This window comes from Gouania willdenowi, chromosome 2 (assembly GCF_900634775.1).
Source record: "Gouania willdenowi chromosome 2, fGouWil2.1, whole genome shotgun sequence".
Lineage (NCBI taxonomy): Eukaryota > Metazoa > Chordata > Actinopteri > Blenniiformes > Gobiesocidae > Gouania > Gouania willdenowi.
The window spans coordinates 627,523-648,075 of NC_041045.1; the positions used below are offsets into that span (position 1 = coordinate 627,523).

At 36.3% G+C, this 20,553-nt stretch overlaps 2 protein-coding genes across 2 annotated transcripts; one reads left to right on the plus strand and one right to left on the minus strand.

Moving 5' to 3' along the window:
• Nucleotides 1-3,111: 3,111 nt before the first annotated feature.
• LOC114478946 (vitamin K-dependent protein Z-like) lies at nt 3,112-8,591 on the plus strand. Its single transcript, XM_028472318.1, has 8 exons — nt 3,112-3,187; nt 3,559-3,740; nt 3,813-3,837; nt 4,508-4,678; nt 4,758-4,889; nt 5,710-5,774; nt 5,843-5,975; nt 7,714-8,591. The coding sequence occupies exons 1-8, from the start codon at nt 3,112-3,114 to the stop codon at nt 8,589-8,591; spliced, it is 1,662 nt and encodes a 553-aa protein (XP_028328119.1).
• A 1,315-nt stretch (nt 8,592-9,906) lies between these two features.
• On the minus strand, nt 9,907-19,579 carry pcid2 (PCI domain containing 2). Its single transcript, XM_028467191.1, has 15 exons — nt 19,491-19,579; nt 18,501-18,549; nt 18,310-18,399; nt 18,124-18,197; nt 17,052-17,117; nt 15,234-15,275; nt 15,096-15,150; nt 14,902-15,005; nt 14,757-14,832; nt 13,813-13,954; nt 13,637-13,737; nt 12,496-12,569; nt 12,291-12,416; nt 12,097-12,220; nt 9,907-10,070 (listed from the first exon to the last, which is right to left on the minus strand). Exons 2-15 carry the CDS (start codon nt 18,534-18,536, stop codon nt 9,981-9,983), a joined length of 1,200 nt encoding a protein of 399 aa, XP_028322992.1. The 5' UTR covers nt 18,537-18,549; nt 19,491-19,579; the 3' UTR covers nt 9,907-9,980.
• Between the last annotated feature and the right edge of the window lie 974 nt (nt 19,580-20,553).

Below are 20,553 nucleotides of genomic sequence, written 5' to 3' on the forward strand. Positions count from 1 at the left end.
TAAAACAAAAGCAACTACAGCAGTTGGAGCTGAAGCTAAAGAACAAGCAGGAACATCAGGAGCTCCCGCAGGAGCTGATTGAGAAACAAGAACATCTGCAGCAGGAGAAACTCCAACAGCAGGAGATTTCCCTCTTCCTGCAGGAAACACAGCTAAAGCAGGAGGAGGAGCAGCAGGACATAGAATGGAGGGAGCATCACCTTCATCAAAATAAACAGCGGCAAAAAATCCTGAAGGAGATCATCCATCGCTTTCAGCAAGACAACCAGAACAACCAGGAGCAGCTGCAGCAGCGCCTTCTGCAGACACGCGTGAAGCTAGCGGAGATGGATCAGAGAGAGCTGAGGCTGCAGGAGCAACGAGAGGAGCTGAAGAACATCATGGAGAAAGTAGAACTCCTGGCAGAAGTAAGTGAGGAGTGGGAGGTGGAAGAACAACGACAAGTGGAGAAGCTGCGTGAGATGAAGGACAAGCTCCAAGAACTGATCTCTCAGAAGAAGAAGAAGAAGAAAAGCTTGTCAAAAAAGCTGAAAGAGAGGTTTCGTTTAAAGACTGGGAAGAAATTCAAAGAACCTGCATCATAAAAGGTTGGACCTGTGGAAACAGAAGAGGAGGTGGAGCCTGAGCAGGGGGCGGGGCTTAAAGAGTAACTAAATAAATAGTAACTAAACCCCAAAACCACCTTTTTCTACTAAATAAAACCACAAGGTATTGATGGAAAAACAATAAAACCAATGAATGAAAACAAACTTTCTTGTAACAATGTTTATTCATTGTCTTGTTGGTGAATATGTACTTGTTAATAAACTTCAACCTACACCATCTTCATAGTTCTGTTCTAAAAAAGAAACACACACACACACACACACACACACACACACACACACACAGCCGCTGGTTAACTAGAAGTGCAACACAACACGAGGACCCACAGAACAACCCTAAACAGTTAAAAGATGCTTTGAAAGTTTAAAAGAAGAAATAAATCAAAAAAGACCAAGTTTCTCCTGCAGTTTGTGAGAATATTTACTGTAGGACTGAACGGCTGTTTTAAGGTTTGCTTGTTCACGTTATCAAATAAAGTTTGGAAAGTTGAGGACATAGTTTCACAAAAACTTCACATTTTTACCATCACTAACATTCTTTAATTAATCACAAAGAATCCAAGGTGGAGAGTCTGTTTGCCACCATTAATCTATGACTGGGGTTGCCAGATTTGGTGTTTTCCTGTTTATAATTAAAGCCTGTTTACGTGTTTTAGCCGCTTCATCTCAAAATAAATCTGGCACTCTGGTGAACGATGTTTACAATAATGTCTATCAAACCAAAACACAATCAGTTCCTACAACGCTGCACTATTACAGAACTATTTGAAATAACGTGGGGAAGAGAAAGATGAAATGAGCTCTAGTTTGGCTAGGTCTTTTTTGTGTTGTTACATTAAAATTTATATTAAAAAAAAAAAGATAACAATATTTGAATTTATTCAATATCTCATGTAATTTCAACAATGGAAACTCTGTGATAAACTTTACTAATCAGGAGTGTTGTCATGACATCAGTATGTGTCCTTTGATGTGAGTAGGTTGGCTTTGAAGATAATGCCACATCTTTTGATGTGGAATCTGCATCAATTCTTACTAGAAAAGAAAAGGTTTTTGTGTGTAATTTAAAGATCAGTATTATGTTAATAAGCAAATGAAGGCTGGTACGAGCGTTTGCTGTGTTTAGTTTGTAATGAGAATATAATCAACACTTTAATCAGAAACTCGTCGTTATTCCTCTGATAAATGTCTGCTTTTTTCTGTAGCGTCACCATTTGAAAACAACATTAACTCGTATACGACCACAAATGTTTAAATCAGATTTTGTCTGACACGAGAGAATAAAATAAACAACAATGACGTAGCAGTGCGTGTTTGCTCAGCGTGGTGTGTTTACCGTAAAGTTTGAACTTTAGACGAGTCAGCAAACCACAGATCAATCACTTTGATCAACAGACTGATCTGAGGAGGAATTAAAGTATCTTACCATGAACATTCTATAAAAACTGTCAATTGTAATTTAACACTAAACTGTTGAACCATGTTACTGTTCTATATGTACAGTTCTATACATACTGCATGTAGTTAATATGTTTCATATCAAGCTTTCACACATTTTAACATTTAAATATATATAAATCTATAGATATACTGACACAATAAAGGCTCAGACGTCCACACCATAAATATTAAAACCTGTATTATCATTGATTATGAATCCTAACAAGGTAATCAATAGATATGAAATAAATCAGATGATAGATATTAGTTTTTAGTGTATTTTACAGCTGATTTAGGACCCGTTAGCATTAGAGATGCTAACATAAATCAAAACACCATTGTCTTTCTGAGGATAAAAATATAAATTTCATTTAATTGTAATTGAAAATTTTCTGTTTACTGTAATTGTAATTGAACAAGGGTAATTGAAACTGAAAAATGTAAGTGATTCCAATCCTGCCCATGTTCAATAACAACTCGATAAGTAATTATTTATTCAGTAACGGTTGTTTGTAGAAATGTAACAAATTTCTTCTTTTAAAACGTACTTAAGTACAAATATTATATATTTTATATTTACGTTTACTGAAGAAAATGCAAGTAAGGACGCAGGTGGTCAACATTAGCTTTAGCTAGCATTAGCATAGCATTATTGGAACATTAGCAAAGCATAGCATTGCATTAGCATAGCAAAAACATTAACCTAGCATTAGCAGTAGCCTAGCATTAGCATTAATAATGCCTCCTGCATCCTCACTAATTACTGATTTAAAAATATCCTCAAAAAAGTACAAGTACCCATAAAAGCAACTGAAATACAGTAACGTGAGTACTTGTAATCTATTACTTTCACCTGATCAGAGCGTGTGTGACTGGTGTTGTTTTAAAATGAGTGGTTTCAGTGAAAACGATCGATCGATTTACTCAAAGCAAACAGAGAAAAAACATCTGAGACAAAAGTCCAAAAGGACCAGACGTTCAGCAGCTGATGGAGTCACACACACACACACACACACACACACACACCTGACTGATGTGTGTGTGTGTGTGTGTGTGTTTCAGTGTCATGGCGGCCGGCCTCATGTCAGCGTCTCTGCTCTCGCTCTGCCTTCTGGGCGGTTTGTTTTCCAGTCACGCTGAAGGTAAGAAGTCCATTAATTACTGACATTACTGGTTTTTACACTTCAAAGCAGGGTTTCTCAAAAGGGGGTACGTGTTTCCCTAGGGGTACGCGATGGCACTACTCAGGGTACCTTACTTAAATTACATGTGTTCTAGAGGCTCAAGAAATATTACAAATAAAAAATAAACATGAACAAAAGAGAGAGAAAGAAAAATATACATAATTAAATAATAATAATTATAAATTATTATTTTACAGTTCTTGTAAAATAAGACATATATTCAACAACAGGAAAGAGATAAAGATGTGAAATAATCCTTCAGTTTATCTATGACAAAATGAAACATTATATCAAACAATAATCCAACCATGTGTCGACTTATTCTAAAGCTGCGTTCCGCTCTCCGATGACGCTAACCAGCGCTAACGCTAACAGCGGCTTGTTGCGTTCCAAACGGGCAAATAAGTTCCTGGTGGAGGAGATCCTTCAGGGGAACCTGGAGAGAGAATGTTACGAGGAACGTTGCAACTACGAGGAGGCTCGGGAATACTTTGAGGACACGGAGAATACGGTGAGAGAAAGAAACGCAAAGCACCGAAATAAGTGTTTTATTTTAACGTGTGTACGTCTCTCTTCTGCTTAGATCGCGTTCTGGACTATTTATTACGGTGAGTTTGATCCTGAACACATACGCAGCCACAGTATGATTAGGATGCTGAGCGTTTCCCACTGACGTATAGTTTCCCAACATGCATTTCAAACCTACAGCGTTAAAAACCTGAAACAACCTGAGGTCGTTTGGAAAATGCAAAATAAACACAAGTAAAAGTGATGATAAACCAGAATATTTGCATTTCCTTAAGAAAATGCAAGTGAGGATGCAGGTGGCCTGTGTCGCACTGAATTAGCTTAGCATTAGCTAGCAATAGCATTAGCTCAGCATTCACATTAACCTAGTGTTAGCATTTGCCTAGCATCAGCATTTGCATAGTGTTAGCTTTAGCCTCGCATTAGCATATTAACCTAGCATTAACTGAACATTAGCAATATGGCAAATGGGTTGAAAAAGTTTTAAAGAATTGAAAAAACAAACTTGCAGACCCTCCTTTGTGCTGCTGACAACTTCAAAATAAGAGCCCTATATACAAAAGGGTTAAAAACTAATGGAAGACAAGAAGAGATGCTTTTATTTTGAAAAGGGGATGTTTGACTTTTAGCTTGAAGCTGGTCACAGGAACCATTTTACATTTTGCTCGCAATGCATCATGGGACGGTTGAGTATGAGTAGTGTTCCCACCGTGTGTACAGTATATGCTGATTTATCCTCTTATCATACAGATGGTGATGAGTGCCTGTCTCGCCCGTGTCTTAATGGTGGAAACTGCACAGACGCAGTGGGCGGGTTCACCTGCTCATGCTCCGCCCCCTTTTACGGACTCACCTGTGAACTGGGTGGCGTAAAGAAAACGCTTGCTGACCCAGCTACCGCCCCATTGTTTACGGTGCCAGGTTAAGCCACACCCTCATTTAAAAAAAGGGGCGGTGACGTGGGACGGTGACATCACCAGCTTTTGTTGTTTGGTTTCAGAGCTGGTCGTGTGTCCGACCGACGGCCCCACAGCGTGTCATCAGCTATGCTCCGCCTCTGATTACTCCTTCACCTGCTCCTGCCTGCCCGGCTTCAAACTACAGAGCGATGGGCGGAGCTGTCGGCCTCAAGGTCAGATTTATGACAAAAACGATGGTTGAAGATGGAGAATTGAACCAAAATCATGGAGCAGGGTTGGGGTCAATTGTAATTATAATTTAAAAAATCTAATTTGTGTTTGTAAAGAACGTGTTTACACCTTCAGTTGGGAATTATTTTATTTATGTATTGTAACAACATAGAGCAAATAATTACGATTAGTCCATTCATCGTTTCATTAATCAATGACTAGTCGACTATTTAAATAGTGTTTAGTTGCAGCTCTAGACTCTACACCATGGCACTAGCATTGAGATGGCAGCAAGTAAAAGCAAAAGTAACCAATAAATAATGTAAATACAGTACACTGACTAAAATGAATTATCTATGATGAAAATAATTAATAGCTTTCACGTTTTTCATGTTGTAGGCTGTCAATCTCTGAAGCTGTTAGATGTTTACACTTTAATATTTATGTTCATTTATTTTACTTTGAAATGTAACCACCAATGGCTTGTTTTAAGATTCACTAGGATTTAACTTAAGTGAAAACAATTTATATTATTTATTTTAATTGTATTTTTTTGTGTGTGTTTGTTAAAACCATATTTCAAGATTGTACCTTTTCTTCTCTACGTTTAAGTATTGTTAATAAATGGCTTATAATAACAATTATTTGTAATTGAAATTTTGTAATTGTAATTGACTGAGGATAAAAATGTAATTGTTTGAGCCCAACCCTGTCGTACAGCACTAGCTGGAGTCATAAAATACATGAAAATAAGTGAAAACACACCAAAATGAGACCAACAGTTTAACACCAACACCATCACAAACCATGTTCTGTCCTCAGTGGAGTTTCCATGTGGACGTCACACCGACGTGTCAACCTGTCGCCATGGTAACTGCCCGTGGCAGGTACGTTTCTCTCCATCAATGCAGAGGATCCCCAACCATGAGGTGAACCTGTTGTGTTTGTCCAACAGGTGGCGCTGCTGCACAGGAAGGTCAAAGTGTGCAGCGGGGTCGTCGTCGGGCAGCGATCCATTCTTACGGCCGCTCGATGCCTCTTGAACGACTCGGCCGACCCTCGACCTTCTGAATTCTCTGTGATCGTTGGTACAGAAGGGTTTTATTTCTCAGATTCAGGGGTTTTAGTTTTTGCTTTGTTTAATTTTACAGACAAAGATCCTCATTTATCAAACATTCGTACATTCAGAACCTACGTTTCACCAAATTCACACAAGCTCTGGTGTTATTCAATTCTGGAGATGGTGCAAATAGTAGTAGTAATAGTTAATAGTAGTAATAGTTAATAGTAGCAGTAGTAATAGTAATAGTAGCAGTAGTAATAGTTAATAGTAGTAGTAGTAATAGTAGTAGTAATAGTAGTAGCAATAGTAGTAGTAGTAATAGTAGTAGTAATAGTTAATAGTAGTAGTAATAGTAGTAGCAATAGTAGTAGTAGTAGTAATAGTAGTAGTAATAGTAGTAGCAATAGTACTAATAGTTAATAGTAGTAGTAATAGTAGTAGTAATAGTTAATAGTAGTAGTAATAGTAGCAATGGTTAATAGTAGTAGTAATAGTAGTAGCAATAGTAGTCATAGTTAATAGTAGTAGTAATAGTAGTAATAGTTAATAGTAGTAGTAATAGTAGTAGTAATAGGAGTAGTAGTAGTAGTAGTAATAGTAGTAGCAATAGTAGTAATAGTTAATAGTAGTAATAGTTAATAGTAGTAGTAATAGTAGTAGTAATAGTAGTAATAGTTAATAGTAGTAGTAGTAATAGTAGCAATAGTTAGTAGTAGTAGTAATAGTAGCAATAGTTAGTAGTAGTAGTAATAGTAGTAATAGTTAATAGTAGTAGTAGTAATAGTAGCAATAGTTAATAGTAGTAATAATAGTAGAAATAGTTAATAGTAGTAATAGTTAATAGTAGCAGTAGTAATAGTATAAGTAGTAATAGTAATAGTAGCAGTAGTAATAGTTAATAGTAGTAGTAGTAATAGTAGTAATAGTTAATAGTAGTAGTAGTAATAGTAGCAATAGTTAATAGTAGTAGTAGTAATAGTAGTAATAGTTAATAGTAGTAATAGTAGTAATAGTAATAGTAGCAGTAGTAATAGTTAATAGTAGTAATAGTAATAGTAGTAATAGTTAATAGTAGTAGTAGTAATAGTAGTAATAGTAATAGTAGTAGTAGTAATAGTAATAGTAGCAGTAGTAATAGTAGAAATAGTTAATAGTAGTAGTAATAGTAGAAATAGTTAATAGTAGTAGTAATAGTAGTAATAGTTAATAGTAGTAGTAGCAATAGTAGTAATAGTAATAGTAGCAGTCGTAATAGTTGTAATAGTAGTAGTAGTAATAGCAATAGTAGTAGTAGTAATAGAAGTAATAGTAATAGTAGCAGTAGTAATAGTAGAAATAGTTAATAGTAGTAGTAATAGTAGTAATAGTTAATAGTAGTAGTAGCAATAGTAGTAATAGTAATAGTAGCAGTCGTAATAGTTGTAATAGTAGTAGTAGTAATAGCAATAGTAGTAGTAGTAATAGAAGTAATAGTAATAGTAGCAGTAGTAATAGTAGAAATAGTTAATAGTAGTAGTAATAGTAGTAATAGTTAATAGTAGTAGTAGCAATAGTAGTAATAGTAATAGTAGCAGTCGTAATAGTTGTAATAGTAGTAGTAGTAATAGCAATAGTAGTAGTAGTAATAGAAGTAATAGTAATAGTAGCAGTAGTAATAGTAGAAATAGTTAATAGTAGTAGTGCTGGGCAACAAATAAAATGTTATTCTAAATTGTTGCACTTTGTGTCTCACCTACAAAATGTTTGTTTACAACGTCACCTAGGTAACAGAACACTGGGGGTTCCAGTCCAAGCTTTGTATCTTCATAGCCGTTTCCATCCTGGTAACCATGACAACGATCTGGCTCTTCTGGAGCTGACCGCTCCGTTACGTTTCAGCTCCACTGTCGTCCACCTCTGCCTGCCTCGGAAAGACTTCTGTGAGAATATACTGATGCATCCTGGGAGGAGCGGCGTTCTGATGGGAAACCAACAAGAACCTGAACCTGAAGTGGACGCGTCGCCAGTTTACCTGAGTCTGGATGAGTGCCGTCGACAGGCAAACATCTCACACGCGCTCACCAACAAAATGTTCTGCATGAGGAAGCAGAACAGAGGTTTCAGGAGTCCAAACAAAGCCTTAAGTCAGAGAGAACCAGCAGGAGAAACGTTTGGTTCAGAAGGACGAGGACGTCAGAGGAACCAAAGTGATCCAACAGATGGACCCAAAACAAGTTCAAAGAATCAAAACATGACCCGGTGGAGTTCACAGGAAACCAACAGACTAAAGGAGGCTAATTTGAGCCTAAAGCAGAACCAGAGCCACAACCACCAACAAGTCCCGGAAAGTTCTGGTTCAAAGATGCTGGTCCAAAATGGGACATCTCCCTCCACAGAAAGTTCCAACAACAACTCGGAGGTTCAGAAACACCCAACAACTACCACCAGCAGCCCCTCTGTTCAGCACCAACTGCTGCCGGGAACGCCGGTGGTTACGGTGGAGAGAGACACGGCGTTCCTCACCGGGCTGTGGATCTCCACCAACTCAGACAGGCTGGTGTTCACCAAACTGTCCCGGTACCTGAGCTGGATCGAGCCCAGGCTCAAGGCGTCTGAAAGCAGCATGGGAGGGCAGGTGAGGGAGCTCCCCGAGAGCCGCTAACCAATCAACAACCGGCTCTAACCTTCGTCTACCAAACACCTCCGACTACGGACGACTTCCACCAAGTGCCTCAACCATCGCACACGCACGACAATAATCATCATCTGATATTGGTAAATTCCTGAGTACGATCAAACTCAGGATAACTTACCCTTTGACCCACGTTTACGCTCTGCAATACGTGGAACAAAAACATTTATCTTTAAAACTCCTGATCTTTCACCTTAAAAGACGCCATGGAGGCAATCTGAAACAGACCACAAAGATGTGGAGGAGATGGTTTCTCACCTTTCCAGTGAAACAGAAGCATGTTAATGAGCCTTTATGGAGGATTTGGTACCTTTAGCTTATTGACATGAACAGATCTATTCTTCACACATCTCTAACAAAGGTATAGACATTAATAACGACACAACGTCAATAACTAATGACCTTTGTTTTCATCGTTTAATGTATAAATTGTAATTTATTTGCTCAAAATAATTGGTAGGTTTGAAAAAAGCTAAAAAATGAATACAATAAAAAAAGACAATTGTTAGTTCATAGATCATATTAGATTGACTTTCTTATGTAATAAATGTTAATAAAAACATTTGTTTTAAACTCATGCTGGTTTGTTGGACAATAGATTGATATTTAGTTGTAGAATGTCAGAGAAAATGCTTGATTGTTTTCATCACGTCTGGTTGGTTTCCATGGTGATAGTCTTGTTGCTACAGTTACACAAATTACTGTGAATGAATAATTATAATACCTGTTTAACCAATGTTTTGGTTTTTTTACTCAGAGTTATTTTTCTGTTGTTGTCTTTTCTCTTTTTGGTTGTTTTTCACTTATTTTGTGTATCTTAGAGGGTTATTTATTTTAGGCTCAGTAATTGAGATTAATTGTAATTGAACTTTAGTAAGTGAGGACATAACTGTAATTGACTTCCGGAGGATAAAAAAATAAATTGGAATTTAATTGTAATTGGAAAAAATGCTGGTCACTGCAATAGTAATAGAAATGTAAGTGAACATGGGTAATTGAAAATGTAATTGTAACTGAAAAATGTAAGTGACCTCATCCCAGCTCTTGACCAATAAAAGAGTTCTATTTACTCCTTGATGTTGACAGTCAGTGTAAAAGTGCTATTTTGTAAACAGTGGTTGTAGATGTTTGAAGATATATATATATATATATATATATACACAGTATATAAATATAATGAAAATAAGTAAAATAAATATATCCCAAAGAAGCTGAGAGGATGGTAGGAATTTAGCAGTATACATGAACACAGGTGAACATTTTATGTCAATAATCAGTGAGAAACTTCTTATAAATCAGCGCTTTGTTTATTTCAGTTCCTCCAGGTGAAGCAGAGCAGAGGATTGTGGGTAATGTGGTCTAGCAAATAGAGGACAGAGGAGGGAAAGGGTTCTGTTTACTGACCACAAGCTTCTGGTGTTGGTGGGAGATGTAACCTTTGATGTGACCCTGAAAATCAAACAGTCATTCTTAATAAATACTCCTCACCACGCTGAAAGAGTTTAAAACTATTCTTTACTCAAAGTTAGCTCCATCTTAAGTATCTGAGAGTTAATCTTTACTTTAGGACATTTGATAACTTGTGTTTATAGTTTAATCTGAGAGTGAATTTAGTAAAATCATAACAAACTAGAATATTTGCATTACATGAAGATAGGGATGTAACAATTCACTCAACTCCCGATAGAATTCGATTCACGATACTGGGTTCACGATACGATTCTCTCACAATTTATTTTACAAAATGGGAATGTAGACAAATACTAGAAAATACTGTACTATTTTCCTTTTATATTTAATTGTCAAAAGAATCCCTTGATAAACTATTCAAAACAATGCAATTTAACTAAAAATAAATCCTGAATGAAATAAATAAAGGAATAATACAAATGAAGAAGAAGCCTATTAATTAAAATTCTGTTTCTATAGTAAACAATGCAAAACTACATAATAGTTATTTTTCTTTATAAAAGTGCAACTGAAAATGTATTTTGTGCCTTAACAATTGGACTTTAAAAAAAAAAAAAAAAACAGTCATTGTACTGTATTTACGTCAGATATTTGTTTGGACCAGCAGAGGGCGCTGGTAACCCAGTGGTCGGTTGGCATGCAGATATTATTGCGGTGAAGAAGAGATGCTATGCTAGCAGACAGAGCTAATAGAAAAACGTGACTTTTACAGATATTCACAAAATATTACAGATATTCTTTCGGTGCTAAAGGGGTAAGGAATCATTTATGAACATGTTCAAGAGTAGATGGCGGCCAGAAAGAAAGTAGTAGCAGATTCCGCCCGCTGCCTACACTTTTAGACGAGAAGGATAAATATATTTTTTGTTTAAAAAAAGTACTGCAATTCAATTTTCAGAGAATCGATGTGAACCGTGATACCTGTGAATCGATTTTTAACTGCCTTACGAATAATCGCTACATCCACACATGAAGAAAATGCAAGTGAGGATGCAGGCGCTGGCCTGCGTCGCACTGCATCACCATTAGCCAGTATTAGCATTAACATTAGTGTTAGCATTAACTAGCATTACCAGTAGCATTAAGATTAGCATTAACACAAGCAACATATTAACATAGCATAGCTAGCTTTAACATTAGCTAGCATTAGCATTACCATTAGCTAGCATTAACTAGCATTACCAGAAGCATTAAGATTGGCAAATAGCTAGCATTAACATTAGCATAAAATTAACATAGCATTAGCTAGATTTAGCATTAGCACTAACCTAGCTGTCAGTGCCCAATCATTTCTGATAGTTTCAGATCCTTTCAACGCGTGCGTGAAACGCGTCTCCATCCGGTCGGCCTATTTTACAGCAGGTCGTTTACTATTTAAAAGGTTGAAATCCTGCTGTTTAGAAGAAAGAATTAGAAATGTATGTTTTGAGTGAATTCCAATTTATTTTGTTTTTTATCCTTTTTTCTGTTTGGTTTTTAATTGTCAATGTTGTGTTTTGTGTTTTTTTAGTTTTCTGAATTTCACTTCACTAGCATTTGCATAGCTATAGCGTTAACCTAGCATTAGCCTAACAATAGCAATGACGTTAGAAATAACATACCATTAGCACTAAACCAGCATTAGCCTAGCATTAACATTAGCCTAGTAATAGTTTTAACCTAGCATTAGCTAAACATTAACCTAGTGATAGCTTAATATTAGCAATATGGTTGAAACAGGTTGAACGTATGATTTGAACATGTTAAAGGTTGAATGGTTTCTAAGTTGTTTGCAAAGATTTGAAGGTAAAAAGTGGAGCAGCTCCTCTAATCCCACTATAAAAGCTCTAATCCCACTTTAACAGTGGGATTAGAGCTGAAAAATCGACATAATAGCTCAAAAAGCTTAAAAGTTACAAATGATAAAGTACAAGCATAAATCTCAGGAACTTTCTAAACGTTTCATAGCTTAACGGCCAACGACCAACGGAAGAAAAAACGGATAACAATAGTGCCTCAGCCTCACCATGTAGATGAGATTAGCCAGAATACACTGAACCTCGTCCACATCCACGTCCTCCACCTTCATCATCCTCAGAGACACCAGGAAAGCATCCAGAGGCAGCTGATGGGTCCTCAGCAGCAGGTACCTGCAGAAAAAAAACACCCAATCAGAGGCCTGCAGGGCGGGGCTTAACCCTGTTAATCGTGCACACTCACACTCTCTTGAAGAGGTTTCTGTAGGTGATGATCTTCAACTTCTCCAGAATCAGGAAAATCCCACAACGGATGAAGAACGACTCGTGTTTGGACAGAGATTCATTCAGCAGCAGCAGGTTTCCCTCACTGACACACACACCAATCAGAACATCGGACTTCTTGTTGCCAGGACGACAGCTTCAATAAGGCCCAGCCCCCTGCTTACCTCACAGCCTTGGTGACGTCGGCAAACTGGAGAAGGTCGTACTTTCTGAGGAGCTGAGGAGTCGGCATGTGACCCTGAAACACAGAAATGGCAGTTTAAACCAGTTTAAACCAGTAAAAACACAGTCTGAGGTGGTCTAAACCAGTTTGAACCAATATAAACCAGTATAAACCTCCTGTAAATTCTGCTGCAATCTCAGAAACTAGTAGACCATGAATGGGAAACTGGTTTGAACAGGAGTCGAACTCTTAACTGGTCTAAATGGGTGTGAACATGTTTTAAACTGGTGTCAATCAATTTTAACCAAGGGTGAAATGGTTTTAAACTGATATGAAACTAGTTTAAATTGGCATAAAACTCTAAACTTGTGTAATTTGATGTGAGACTGTTTTAAACTGGTGTACACCTTGGATTAAATTGTTTTAAACTGATGTGAAAGTAGTTTAAACTGGTGTAAACGTGTTTGAAAGTTTCAAAATGGTGTAAAACTGGAGTGGGAGTTCGAACTTGTTGGGTGCGAGACAGTTTTAAACTGGTGTAAAACTGGTTTAACCTTGTGTGAAACAAATTTAAATTGGTGTGAAACCATTTTAACCTCAGATGAAATTGGTTTAAACTGATGTAAACTTGTTTGAAAGTTTTAAACTGGTGTGAAACTGGTTTAAACTGATGTGAAACTGATGTGAAACTCCCAACTTGTTTGGGCAGGAGACAGTTTTAAACTGGTGTAAACGTGTTTGAAAGTTTTAAACTGGTGTGAAACTGGTTTAAACTGGTGTGAAACTGGTTTAAACTGGAGTGAAACTCCCAACTTGTTTAATTAGGTGTGAGAGTTTTAAACTGGTGTACACTTGTTTGAACATTTTAAAATTTTGTGAAACTAGTTTAAACTGGTGTGAAACTTTTAACTTGTTAAATTAGGTGTGAGATTGAGTTTTAAACTGGTGTGAAACTGCTTTACACTGGTGTGAAACTGGTTTAAACTGGAGTGAAACTGCCAACTTGTTTGGGCAGGAGACAGTTTTAAACTGGTGTAAACGTGTTTGAAAGTTTCAAACTGGTGTGAAACTGGTTTGAACTGGTTTAATATGGTGTGTTCTAAAGTGGTTCAAACTGGTGTGAACGGGTTGGGGTGTCGGACCAGTAGCATCTTGACAGGCAGCAGGTAGATGAGAATCATCCTCTTGTTCTTCTGACTGGATCGATGACAGTGATGGAAAGAGAAGGACAGGAACTCCTCCGCTGAGGACACAAAGGTCAGAGGTCAGAGGTCACCACCTCCAGCATCAAAGCCGTACTAATGGTAATTAGACACACCTGGCTTGAAGTCGCCGTCAAACATGGCCTTTCGTCCCACGTAGTACTTGTAGGTGACCTTCTGAGCTGGACTGTAGTCGTTCTTCAGGTTGGAGCTGTCGATGGCTCGGATCAAAGGTTTACACAGATGGAGCTTATTGATCTACACACACACACGCACACACACACACACGCGCACACGCACACGCACACGCACACACACACACGCACACACACGCACGCACAAAGTCACAATTACATTTTCAGTTATCCATGTTCAATTACAATTTAATTACGAATACACTGACCAGAATTTTTTCCAATTACAATTAAATTAAAAATATTTTTTATCCCCAGAAATTCAATTACAATTACATTCTCAATTACTAAAGTTAAATTACAATTAATCTCAATTACTGAGCCTGAAATAATTTAACCTAGTAAAAGTGAACCTTCCTCTGGTGTTAGCTTTCTGTTAGCATCTCTAATGCTAACAGGTCCTAATTCAGCTTTAAATACACTAAAGACTAATATCTATCATCTAATTTATTTCCTATCTATTGATTACCTTGTTAGGATTCATAATCAATGAAAATATATAGGTTTTAATATTTATGGTGAGGGCGTCTGAGCCTTTTTGTGTCAGTATGACCCTAAATTTATATATTTTAAATGGTAAATGTGTAAAAGCTTGATATGAAACATATTATAATAAATATTATTACATATGTGTAGAACTGTAACATATAGAACTGCAACATGGTTCAACAATTTAGTGTTAAATGACAATTTTTTATAGAATTTTCATGGCAATTCCAGTTACAAAGTGAATTATCTGAACTCAATTACAATTTAATTACAATTACGACAGCAACAGACTTCTAAAATTAAAATTACGCCATAATTTGTTATTAATTATCAATTACGCGATTACAATTATAATTGATTCCAACCCTGGGTCTCACCTTGAAGTAGATTTTAAACAGCTGGTTGCTCAAAAACATCATCCCCCATTTTTTGGAGTCCTCGATACCTGCACGACTGTCAGAGAGAGGGGTGGAGTCAAAAAGAGAGGGGGAGGAGATATACAAAGAGGGAGGAGTCACTGACTTGTCACTGGCACAGACTCTGAAGCAGCTCATCAGTTGTTCTGCAGCTTTTTCTAGCATTTCTCCAGGGTGACCTTTGCCCTTTTTCATCTGCTGCTGCTCCGCCTACACACACACACACACACAACAACAACACACAATTCCATCCTCCATGCTCTTGAGACAAACTGTGTGTGGTCCTATTTGTGTTCTCACGTTGTTGGCAAATATCCGAAGATCCAGCGTAACCGCAAACATGATAGGCAACGCCCTAAAAACACACACACACACACACACACACACAGTTAAATTATTGTCCAGTTTTTACTGTAAACATAGCAAACAGAGACTCACCAGTTTTCCTCTTTGTGTGACTGAAAAGCTCGAAGAAACGACGTCAGCAGGTCAAGGATTCAAACTACAGACTAATAATAATAATAATAATAATAATTATAATGCATTGGATTTTTTATGAAAGCATTTTATCATAGACACTCAAAGCACTTTACTACGGTGGCTGGGAAGTGTCAGCCAGACGGACACGTTTCTGGCAGATGTTTTTAACCCACCAGAACAGAGAAGAACAAGAAGAAGACATCGAAACGCGTATGAAAGTAAGTGAAAGTTGATTAGGATACTCTTATATTTTTCATATCAGGCTATCATATCATAATACCTGTCCGTCTGTAATACCGGTCCGTCGGAAACACTTCCGTTGTGGCCATTTTACATTCGTGTTGTGACCTGTTTGCATTTGTGTTCATTTCTTTAAATGCATTCACCTGACACTTCCCAGCCACCGTACTTTACACTGATGTGCATTATTCTCTCACTCCACACATGATGGTGGCTGCCATAGTGTGCCATCGGCCACTTCAAAAATATGTATATATATATATATATATATATTAGAGCTGCAACTAACGATTATTTTCATAATCAATTAATCAATCATTAAATTAATAGATTAATCAATTAATCAGATTTTTTTTTTAAAACACAGTTCATCAATAAAGCATATTTAAACCCTGCTTAAGCTGATTAAAGTGAAATAAAAGTGTCTCTCAAATACTCATGCGCACACACACAAACACTCGTGCACACACACAACCACACAATCAGTTGTGTGCCCGCACACAAACACTTGTGGTGCACACACACAAACACTCGTGCACGCACACAGAAACGCTCCTGGTGTGTGCGCGCACACAAACACTCGTGCACGCACACACACACACAAACACTCGTGCACACACACAACCACACAAACACTTGTGCACACACACAACCACACAAACACTCGTGCACGCACACAGAAACGCTGCTGGTGTGCGCACACACAAACACTCGTGCACGCACACAGAAACGCTGCTGGTGTGCGCACACACAAACACTCGTGCACGCACACAGAAACGCTGCTGGTGCACACACACACACAAACACTTGTGCGCACACACAAAGCTCTGCAGGTAAGTCAAACGTCTCTGCGTCACGGTCAGTGCCATAAATCCCACGATGCAACGAATCGAAAATAAAATTTGTTGCCAAGGCTTTTAAATAGTCGATTTTATCGATTCGTTGTTGCAGCCTTAATATACTGTATATTTATATAGAAAAAGTGATAAACAAAAAAACACACACACAAACAACTAAGGACATTGTATACGTTTAAATAACGTAAAAAGTACAATGAATCTGCAACACAAAACAAAAACAAGCTTGTATCTAAACATTGATAAAAACAAAAGCTACCATCTGATTGGTGTGATATGTTAATAACGTCGTGTTTTTAAATATTCCACAGGAAACACCCTTTGTGTTGTTCTCTCTCTGAAGATAAGCCTGTGTTAGTTCCTCTCATTGTTTTCTTTGTTTCTTCTGTTTTGTTTTATCAAAAATAAAAATAAAATGCAGTGTACTTAAGTATTAAAAAAAATCAAATAAAATAACACTAGAAAAACACACATTGGATTTGTCCGACTTCACTATTAGGGGCTCCAGTTTTCTGTTCTCACAGAAAACGGACGAAAATGACAGAATTCAGTTCGTGAAAACTAAATGACACATTTATTACAATATGGAACAGAATAGAACCTGATAAACAGATGATCGCAGAGGAAAACAAAAGACAGAAATGTCAAATCTTGAGCAGCGTTAGTTGTTAAAGGATATTGGACGACGAGCGTCTGAAACTTGTACGCCTCAACGAAGTCGTGATTGGCCACAGCATACGTACACCTGTAACACACACACATTTAAAGCATGTTTATATTATATTTATATATGTGTTTAATCATTTATCCAGTGTGCATAACGTGACATTAGAAAGAATGTCTCTCTCTCTCTCTGTACTCAGCACATGGAACAGCTGTACGTCTGTAGCTCCTCCCCTTTCCCCTTCTCACTGGATACAAGGGTGTGAGTCGATCATAATTGTAATTGCGTAATTGATAATTAAATAAAATTACAATGTAATTATAACTGTAATTGTATTTGAAAAAATCTGCTGCTGTTGTAATCATAATTATTTCTGTAGCTGAATTCAGAAAATTGACTTTGTATTTATAATTTTCATGGAAATTCTGTAAAAACTGCCACAAAAACCAAGGCATGAAAATGGGAAAAAAAATCAATTTTTTTAGATAAGGCTATATATAGTAAGGCATAAAAATGGAAAAATTATGGATTTTTTTTCTGAGATAAAGCAATCATAAGAACTAAAAACAAGTTAAATATCATAAACACATTTAAATCACAAAAAATGTGAAAAACTTCGGACTTCGAATTTCAGAAGCAAGGCAAAAAAAATTTAAAAAATTGTAAATTCTTTTCTGAGATAAGGCTATCATAAGGCATACAAATGTTTCATTTATTTATTTATTTCAGGCCCAGAAATTGTGATTAATTAAATTTGAACTTTAGTATTTGAGAACATAATTATAATTGAATTTCAGGGGGAAAATAATTGTAATTGGAAAAAATGCTGGTAAATGTAATCATAATTGAGGTGTAATTAAACATGAATAATTGAAGACATAAATGTAATTGACCCCAACCGTGCTGGACACATACAGACCCAACCATCAGGAGTCCACTTCTATCTAAACTTTATTTTTCTACCCAAATCTTAGATGCACAAATGTGTGTATGGTGTATTTTTGGAGCACATGCACAACTTCCGTGCACGCCCCTGTTTGCACGTTCTCTTGTTTTGAATCAAATGATCTCAAAGGTTCACTTTTACCTGAGGTGAGCTGCAACCATCTCATCGTACGGAGGCTCCAGAACCTGCTGACACTTTTCCTCTGGACTCTGCAGCTGAAACACACACACATACACAGTAACACACAATATTAACGCACACACACATCAACACACACACACACACACACACACACACACACACACACACACACACACACACACTGACCTGTAGCCGTGGATTTGCAACATGTGGATGTTTGAACGACAGCAGCTCAGAACAAAACAAACCATCACGATTTTCCACAGACTCCACGAGCTGAGAGGTCAAAGGTTAAATAATATTCATGACTGCACAGTTGGAGTGGTAAAAAAATATGAAAATAGTGAGAATTATAAATGCATTCATGACACTTTTACCTGCTGCAGATACTGATTGATGGTGATGTGAGCCATGCTGAGTCAGAACCTACACACACACACACACACACACACACACACACACAGAATTAAAACATTTACAGAATATAAACAGGCGACGCAATATGCAGAAAGTTTAAATATTACATATATATACTTTAAAGATTGTTTTATTGACAGAAAGTAACAAAAGATCAAAATAAAGAGAATTAATTTTAAGAAAATTGTCTTTTTTTTTTTGTTTTTTTTAATCAAGCTAACAATAGCAATGTATAAGTTTTTTTTTTTTTTAATCTATAATTTATATGAAGAGAAATGTATATTTAACAAATTATTTTATTAGTTTTTAGCTTGCTTTTAGAAATAAAAACCTGATCAGAGTTTTTTTTTTCTTTTTTTAAATTAAAAAATTATTGGAATAAATCAACACAAAGCAATTATTTGAAATTATTAATAAATATTTATTTTTCAGGCTAAATACACAGCATAAAATTATAATTTACCTGAAAAACTGAGATTAATTTAAAAGCCTCGTGTTTTTTTGTAAAACTAAACTAAAGAACAACTTGAAAACGAATTATTAACTTAATTTCAATATTTATGAATTGATCTTTTCTGTTTTAACAAAGAAACACGACTCATATGATTATATTTTATTAATATTCTTCCATTGTTTACATGTTGGACAAATAAAGCAGATATATTTATTAAATTTCACTTAAATATTTTGAACTTTAAACGCACATTTATATTTATTCAAACGTTTAAAACAAGAACTCTCTATCTAAATCATTTTATTTTAATTTGTTTCATTCATGACCAGATTCAGGTTCAGATAATGCTGCTAAAAGCAGGTGCTAGCTAGCAGCTAACGCATTAGCTCGCCGCTTGAGCTTTATTTAAACACGTAAACACACGCAGCCACGTGCACACAGCACGTAAATAACAACAACAGCCGAAATAAACACAAACAACAGACGAAGCGCTCACCTCAACATCAAACAGCTAGCATTAGCATCCGTAGCCGATGCTCGGGAAGCACAGCCAAAAGTCCCGCCCCTTCTGCACTTCTGATTGGCTGCAACGCCGACACTAATGGCAAAATGAGTAACGATTGGTTCAAAAAGAATGATGACGATCCGCTTGGACCAATCGGCGACGGAGGGGGAAAGCATGGCCAAACAGATTTCAAAATAAAAGCCCGCATTTGAAATCGAAGCGAACCTTGATCAATAATATGTAATGTGACACAAACAATAATAAAAGTACTTACTATTACAAACGATGATCACAAACTAAGTAAAATAAAACTTTGAACAAGGTTAGAGAGGTTAACTTATTAAAGAAAATATAGATATTTATGAAAAAAGGCTGCTTTGTTTGCACATTTTTCAATGATTATTATTTTAAACATTAATTTCTTTGAAAATATGGGGTTGAGTTAAATTAAAAAAGAAAAAATCTGCAACACACTATTGATAATCACACTGGTATACAGCCCAATATTATTGTGTTTTTTTATTCTGTTAAAATTCCACATTTCTTGGTGGCCCCATATGACTCCGCCTACTTTATCTGCTAAAGTGAATAAAAATATTTACCATTACCAACAATACACACAATGACAACAAAGACACACAAGATCACTATAAAATACAAAATAAAAAGCATCCAAAACTGCACAAGAAACAACCAAAAACGCACACACAGTAAAATATAATAATTTAAATCATATCAAAACACTAAAACAGCAACAAAAACACACAAAATGATCTTGATTAGAACATGAACTGAAAATACAGGAAGCACTAAATACTGTTTCATTCCACTTATTTAAAACATCCATTTGACCCCAAACAATGTTTATCTTTCAAAAAAAGTTGTTTCATATTTCATGACTTTTTCTAATTTGATTAAGCATAAAATGATCATGATGATGTTTTATTTAATGTGCTGAACACATATTGCCTTGCTTTTTTAAAATATACTGTATCTTATACAGATCATATTATATATAGCATATCACTAATGTTTTGGAGAGAATCCATTGTTT

What these genes read in the sequence shown, in the direction of transcription:
- pcid2 (XM_028467191.1), bottom strand. Translation starts at nt 18,536, where the DNA reads ATGGCTCACATCACCATCAATCAGTATCTGCAGCAG. An exon ending in TTGCAAATCCACGGCTACAG is followed by an intron (nt 18,198 to 18,309) that starts GTCAGTGTGTGT and finishes TGTGTGTTTCAG; the next exon opens with CTGCAGAGTCCAGAGGAAAA. An exon ending in TTCGGATATTTGCCAACAAC is followed by an intron (nt 15,006 to 15,095) that starts GTGAGAACACAA and finishes GTGTGTGTGTAG; the next exon opens with GCGGAGCAGCAGCAGATGAA.
- LOC114478946 (XM_028472318.1), top strand. Translation starts at nt 3,112, where the DNA reads ATGGCGGCCGGCCTCATGTCAGCGTCTCTGCTCTCGCTCTGCCTTCTG. An exon ending in GTTCTGGACTATTTATTACG is followed by an intron (nt 3,838 to 4,507) that starts GTGAGTTTGATC and finishes CTTATCATACAG; the next exon opens with ATGGTGATGAGTGCCTGTCT. An exon ending in TGAATTCTCTGTGATCGTTG is followed by an intron (nt 5,976 to 7,713) that starts GTACAGAAGGGT and finishes AACGTCACCTAG; the next exon opens with GTAACAGAACACTGGGGGTT.